The sequence below is a fragment of the Erythrolamprus reginae genome, chromosome 4 (assembly GCF_031021105.1).
Source record: "Erythrolamprus reginae isolate rEryReg1 chromosome 4, rEryReg1.hap1, whole genome shotgun sequence".
Lineage (NCBI taxonomy): Eukaryota > Metazoa > Chordata > Lepidosauria > Squamata > Dipsadidae > Erythrolamprus > Erythrolamprus reginae.
This window is the reverse complement of record NC_091953.1, coordinates 41,859,323-41,866,554: the sequence shown is the minus strand read 5'-3', so window position 1 is coordinate 41,866,554 and position 7,232 is coordinate 41,859,323. Positions and strand designations below refer to the sequence as shown.

Here is a 7,232-nt window from a genome sequence, read left to right as displayed (position 1 = left end):
TTTTCTGCTTGCCACTCTATCACCTCCCTAATAATGTATAAATAGGGAGTTATGATGGAACTATTAAAAGAAAGTGGTATTGATTCTGCTGGATTTCTCTAATAAGAGAAATGTTAATAATATTTTTCTGATACTTGCAAAAAACAAATATTCTGACATCGCTGTAAGAGTCAGGATGCTATGCATTATTGGGAATCAATTTACTTTTTCACTGAAAAGCATGCACTTACATAAAATATAGTACAGAACCCCCAAAATTACAAAGATAACCAAGGCAGCTGTAGGCAATATTTTTAAAAGGCATTTTTTCCAAAACTGCATATTCAAGGTTTTGCCCAGATGTTTTATGTATATAATATTTTCTGAATCCTGGATCTGAGGTGGAGAAATATTTTGCTGAAAGGACAAAAGAAAGAAATGCCATTCAAATAAAGCAAGGTATGCTGTCTTTTTCTTATTTTATTGTACATTTACGTATTGTTATATTACTGGGAGAAAATGGAAATACATAGCTTAATTATGGACAATTATGTTCTTAAAAATGCAAATATGAATAGTAGGAAGAATAATTGCAGTAGCTTACCAGTCCAGCATGAAAGTGTGAGCCACTGGGAGTTGATATGCTGTATATAGTAGAGGAGAGCCTGGAAGGGTTAATTTTCATTTTAATATTTTGTGGGCTTGTCCTGTGTAGTTCTTTATATCTGAATCCTGAAAAAACTTGGAATAGGTAAAAATGAGCAAAAAATAATAACTGTACACCCTGGTTTTTCTTTGCTCTGACTAAAAATCTGTCTGAATATCTACAGAGAGGTTAGGTCTTGGGAAAGAAAATACACTAGGTGTACAATGGTGTAACTCTTTCTTTTCCAGTTGGCTAGATACAATCAGGATTCACATATAAATGCTTGTGTGAGGGAAACCATCAGCTATTCAGACAACACTACTCTATCCACATGTAAAATGGCATATGTATCAATAGCTCTTTTGTAAATATTATAAATAATGTTGCTTATTTTTTTTCAAACTGAATCTCTTGAATTTTTTTTCTTATCACAACACTTGTTAGCTATTTTAATGCCTAAAATAATACTAATTTGGGAAGAAAATCCTTTTAGTGGTATATATATTTCCATAAAATTTATTTGTTTATTTCCCACCTTACTATTTTATTACTAATTCAAGACAGCAAACATACCCAACACATCTTCCTCCTCTTATTTTCCCATAACAACAGCCTTGTGTAGCGAGTTGGTTTAAAAGTGACTGGCCCAAAATCACCCAGATTGTTTACAAGGCTAAGGTAGGATTTGAACCCGGAGGGCTGATTTGTGTGCGGAGCTGGCTGGGAAGGACCGCAGTGCCCAGGAGGAGGCGTTGCTGCTCCCCCCCGGGTGCAAAGGGAAGATCCGCCAAGGGAGGGGCATAGTTCAGTGATACACTGGCCTTGGGCCAACTCAGTTGGACAGAGGGTGGGACCCCAAAGAAAAAGGAACCAGCGGTGGAACGGCCAGTCGAGGTACCAGATGACCTGGTGCAGGGCATTGGGGAGCAAAGTGTGGTGCCATTCACTCAGCATGACAAGCTGTTGTGAGTGGGGCCTGTGGGGCCCAACATGTGAAGCTGGGGGGGGGTGCTCTTGGCATGAGAATGGCTCCCCATTGTGGTGGGGTGTGTGGAGGCAACCCTCAAGTGAGGGTGTCAGGTGGCCCAATGTGGGAGCCCTGCCTCAAGGTACCTGCATGGTGGTGCCTGCATGGTGGTGCAGGTTTGGGGGGGAGCAGGTGGGCCTACATGGAGATTTGCCCCCCCCTGCTCTGTTGGTAAGGGACAGAAAATGGGGCAGACAGCAACTGCGTGATCTCCTTTGGGCACCTTTTGGAAGGTGATGGGCTGCTCCTCTCCATGATTACAAGGCTGTGCCAGCCCAGGTTATGGAGGTGGGATGCCCTTGGGACTCACCTACCGCATGCCCAGAGATGACAACCTGAGCGGTTGAGCCCTCCCACACTCCTTGGGCATGGCAGAGAGCAAAGTGAAGGCCAAAGTCAAGGGACCCTTCCTTTGCTCTGCAATGGAGCCTTTGCCCATAGTTGCCGAGGAATGTTTGGAACTGATGTTCTGCCCCCTTTCAGTTACCTCTGCAGGTCCAGTTCTTGAATTAATAAAGCGACCCATAAATCCCAGTTCTGTGGTCCGTGTGCCTCTGAATATTGCAGTATATTAACAAAATATATATTTTAAGATAAATGATATAATATGTATTTCACAAAGACACATGGTTTTATAGGCATGAAGATTAAATTCACAATAATAATAATAATTAATAATAATAATAATAATTTATTATATTTGTATGCCGCCCCTCTCCAAAGAATCGGGGCAGCTTACAACAATAATAAAAACAATATTATAGCGAAACAAATCTAATATTAAAAAAAGCATATAAAACCCTATCATATTTAAAAACCAAACAACACACAATGCAATTTAAACATAATAATTTATTAAATATGGTTTTAATAAAGATGTTTCACACTTTCTGGAATATAATCACTACTAGCTAAAAATTGAAGGCATGTATTTTTGTATCCATGTAGCAAACTTTGACACTCTTGTGTACACTCCGGGGAAATTGGGTCTTCCACAACCGTAGCCCCAACTAACAATTCCCATCAAAAACCATTTTCCATCTCCTTTATTTCGACATGATAAAGGTCCTCCAGAGTCTCCCTAAAAAGAGATTGTTTTAAAAATTAACAGTGTTTAGAAAGCAATGTTTTTCTTGATAGTATGCATTATGGTATTATTTTAGTGATAAGATTGTTGGTACAACTAATGCTGGAAAGGGTTTAATTGACAAGGAAAAAAATCAAATGTCAATAAAATAGATTGGACAATAAATTAATCTATAACGTTTCTATCAACTACTAATTTTCTATACTTGAATTTTATTTCTGTTAATTAGTTTATTTATAATGTGAAACAATATTGTTCATCACAGATTATGGAACCATTTCCTCCTCCAATATGAAAATTATTCAGTAGGAAATATGATCTAGGTATTCTTTGATTCTTTGGTATTTTATTAGAATCATTAAGTTAATTTTGTCTTCGTTTGTTCATTCTGGAAGTTGTGGTCCCAAGTATTCCGAGCAAATGTTCATTATGAACGTATACAGCAGGGGTCCCCAAACTTTTTACACAGGGGGCCAGTTCACTGTCCCTCGGACTGTTGGAGGGCCGGACTATTTAAAAAAACTATGAACAAATCCCTATGCACACTGCACATATCTTATTTTAAAATATAAAAAAAGCAAAATGAGAACGTACTATTTAGAGGGGGGGGAAGAAGTCTGAAATTCATATATGTTTATGTTTTGTTTTTAATTTTCTTTTGTTAACATCTGATTGGCTATACAAGGCTTTCTGGTTTCCTGTCACTCACCCGCGGGCCGGATATATGGCCTCAGTGGGCCGCATGCGGCCCGCGGGCCGTAGTTTGGGGACCACTGGTATACAGTATTTGTACCACCCACACTCTCCTTGCCTTCCAAAAGGCATTAAAAACACATCTGTGCTGGCAGGCCTGGGGCCATGAGTGATAGTTTCACTCTGGCCAGTAGTATGAATGAGGGACGATTGATTGTTTACATTGGGTTTTATGTCTACTTTTCTTAATGTTTTAGTTGTATTGTAGAAGTTTTATCTTTGTTTATACTTTATCCTGTAAGCCGCCCTGAGTCCCTGAGGAGAAACGCAGCCTAAAAATAAAATAAAATAAAATAAAATAAAATAAAATATAAAAATAAATTTAATAAATTAATAAATTAATAAATCCCATATATATGATATATATAGAGAGAGAAAGGTTGGGGGAGGGAGAACAGAACTAATATTTCATGAGTTCACTTCTCATTATTTTATGGAAATGACATGTCATTTTTTTGGACAACAGTAAAAAAGTGATTTTCTCCCACCACTTTTCTGGATTCCCCCCCCCCAGCCCCCCAGTCTAACCTATAACCATGAATTTTAGGTAGTTCCCAAGTCTATGATTATTTGGGAGGAGTAGCAAGTAAGCATGCCAAAAAAGTAAAATCCTTACTTTGCAACTATCCCTTTTCCCAGACATTATTCCAGCACATAGCATGCGACTTGTGATAAGCCCATATGTTGAATGACAAACTGTTTGGTCCACAATTTCCACCTCTGCTTTCTGTAAAATTGCTGGTATGTCATCATCTGGATTGAGGAAAGGTATAATAAAGCAAGAAAATACATTCCCAGTTATCTCATTTTTAATTCTGACCCTGATGATACGGGGCGGCATACAAATCTAATAAATTATTATTAATTATTATTATTATTATTTTATGAAGCAACAAACTGTTTCATATGTATTTATGTATTTTGTATGGCAAAGCAAAATGCAGCATAATTCACAGAAACAACAAACAACATAAATTATTATTAATTATTATTATTATTATTATTATTTTATGAAGCAACAAACTGTTTCATATGTATTTATGTATTTTGTATGGCAAAGCAAAATGTAGCATAATTCACAGAAACAACATACAAAATGTATATGAAAATATAAAACACCAGAGCAATAAATTATTTAAAGAGCTATGGTGGCACAGGGATTAAGATGTAGAATTGCAGGCTGACTCTGCCTACTCCCATGAGTTCGATCCTGACTGGTTGAAGGTTGATTCAGCCTGTCATCCCTCTGAGGTCAGTAAAATTGTTAGGGGCAATAGGATCATTCTATAAACTACTCAGCATCATCAGTATTTCTTGAAAAAATTATTTGGTCATAATGTTTAAGAAATTTTATTATTGTAAATGTTTTATGTTTTTTCCCTTAGTATACCAATTTACAAAGAATCTTTAAAATAGTATTCATTAAAATTTTAGGCTTGCATTTCCAAGGAAAGAACAGATACTTGGAATCACTGATATTAGATGAGATCTGTATACAGTGATTCCCCCGGGTATTGCGATCCCGATCATTGCGAAACGGCTATATGGCGATTTTTCAACCCGGAAGTAAAAACACCATCTGCGCATGCGCGCCCTTTTTTCTATGGGCACGCATGCGTAGATGGCGCCGGGCAGATCAGCTGCTGGGCGGCTTCCCTGGGTCTTCCCCCTCTTGCTGGCGGGAGGGTGAGCGGCGGGCATCAGCGAGGAGTTTCCCCACCGCCCACGCAAACTCCTTGCTGCCGCTCGCCCGCCCTTCGCCTGCCCACGCCGTTCGCTGGCGTGAGTCCTGAAGCGAATTGGCTTCAGGACTCAGCTGGGAAGCGGCGCGAGCGAGCAGCGTGAGCGAACGGCTTGTCCGCCGCCTGCCTGCCCGTGCGCCCGCCGCTCGCCCGCCCTTCACCCGCCCACGCCGTTCGCTCGCGCCGCTTCCCAGCTGAGTCCTGAAGCAAATTGGATTCAGGACTCAGCTGGGAAGCGGCGCGAGCGAGCGGCACGAGCGAACGGCTTGTCCACCGCCTGCCTGCCCGCGCGCCCGCCACTCGCCCGCCACTCGCCCGCCCACGCCGTTCGCTCGCGCCGCTTCCCAGCTGAGTCCTGAAGCGAATTAGTTTCAGGACTCAGCTGGGAAGCGGCGCGAGTGAGCGGCGCGAGCGAACGGCTTGTCCGCCGCCTGCCTGCCCGCGCGCCCGCCGCTCGCCTGCCCTTCGCCCGCCCACGCCGTTCGCTCGCGCCGCTTCCCAGCTGAGTCCTGAAGCGAATTGGCTTCAGGACTCAGCTGGGAAGCGGCGCGAGCGAACGGCGTGGGCGGGCGAAGGGCGGGCGAGTGGCAGCGAGGAGTTTGCGTGGGCGGTGGGGAAACCCCAATCTTTGGCTCCTCGCTGCTGCGGCGGAAGTAAAAACACCATCTGCGCATGCGCAGATGGTGTTTTTACTTCCGCAGCGCTACTTCGCGAAAAACCGATCATTGTGAGGGGTCCTGGAACGGAACCCTCGCAATGATCGGGGGACCACTGTATATCAATTATGAAAAAACTAGATGCTTTTACAGCAGATAATACTATACAGAGTTGGATAGTACATTGCATCTTACTTGGTTTTAAGTCTGCTTGCCCTCCACTTCCTTTTTAAAAAAATAAAAAATAAATGCATTTCAACAAAAAAAAAAATTTCTGGAAATTCTGTAGATTCAGTAATGAAAGTTTATATTAAAAATGCTACACTGAAGAACAGAGAACTTACCAGGGGGATCTGTTAAAAATAGTTTCTTGAGGAATTTACTGTACAAAATGGGAAACTTGAACAAAAGCTTTTTATGATTCAGTAAACTGAGAAATTAAGAAAAAAAATACTTTGATCTAATTGCTTATATGTATTTGTAAATATATGTATTAGTATGGTTTATCTTCAGACACATAAGTCATACAAATACATTTGAGGAAGAAATGGTTTCTGGTGATTAAGAAATATGAAATATAAAAAGATAAATACATATCAGGACATTAATATATTGATATTTTGACATCAAGATATCAGGATATCATCTTAAAACAATGCTTTTGCAAATTATATAATAAACCAATTACCATTTTATAAAATGGGCAATAAAATGAATTGAATGTACACCCTTAACATGGATAGTTTCCCTCTTTTTAACAATTAATATATTTTTTAAAAATGTTAAACTATTTTATTTATAACATATTTAAGCACTTCCAAGGGTTTCCAAGGGGAAGGAAAGGCAAAACCAGCATCAAGCCTTCCACCTTTTGTTCTGTTTTGCAATACAGACAAAAAGGACAGAACTTGCCATATAATGCTCTGATCCTCCTACTATAATTCTTTCTTCCTGTATTTTTTGCATTTTTCCTCCACAATTTCCATTTATATATCAATACAGATACCTTAAAATATGTCAATAGTATACATATTTATACATTTTATTCAATCAATCAAAAATCAATGTCCTATTTTGCAGCCATTTTAATTCCTGTTTATCAGTCTGTTCCTCCTTCTATCTCCATCTCCTCCTTCTATGTTCTCTCTGATTCTTACTTTTCTCCATTCCTTCTCTCCATCCCTCTTTCTACTTCCTCTTTCTCCTTCTTTACCTTTTCTCATCCTAATCCAGTGATGGTGAACCTATTTTTCCTAAGGTGCCGAAAGAACATGTCGGCATGCTATCAGACATGCGCGAGTGCCCACACCTATAATTCAATGCCTGGAGAGGGCGAAGACAG

General features: G+C 40.1%; 1 protein-coding gene across 1 annotated transcript in view; it reads right to left on the bottom strand.

The window, feature by feature from the left end:
* Window positions 1-2,547: 2,547 nt before the first annotated feature.
* Window positions 2,548-7,232, bottom strand: part of TMPRSS7 (transmembrane serine protease 7) — a 37,732-nt gene continuing 33,047 nt past the window's right edge. Inside the window, exons 15-16 of the mRNA XM_070750153.1 lie at window positions 4,109-4,245; window positions 2,548-2,733 (exon numbers count right to left, since the gene is read on the bottom strand). Coding sequence (XP_070606254.1) covers window positions 2,560-2,733; window positions 4,109-4,245 — 311 coding nt within the window. The 3' untranslated portion in view covers window positions 2,548-2,559. The remainder of the gene's footprint in view (window positions 2,734-4,108; window positions 4,246-7,232) is intronic.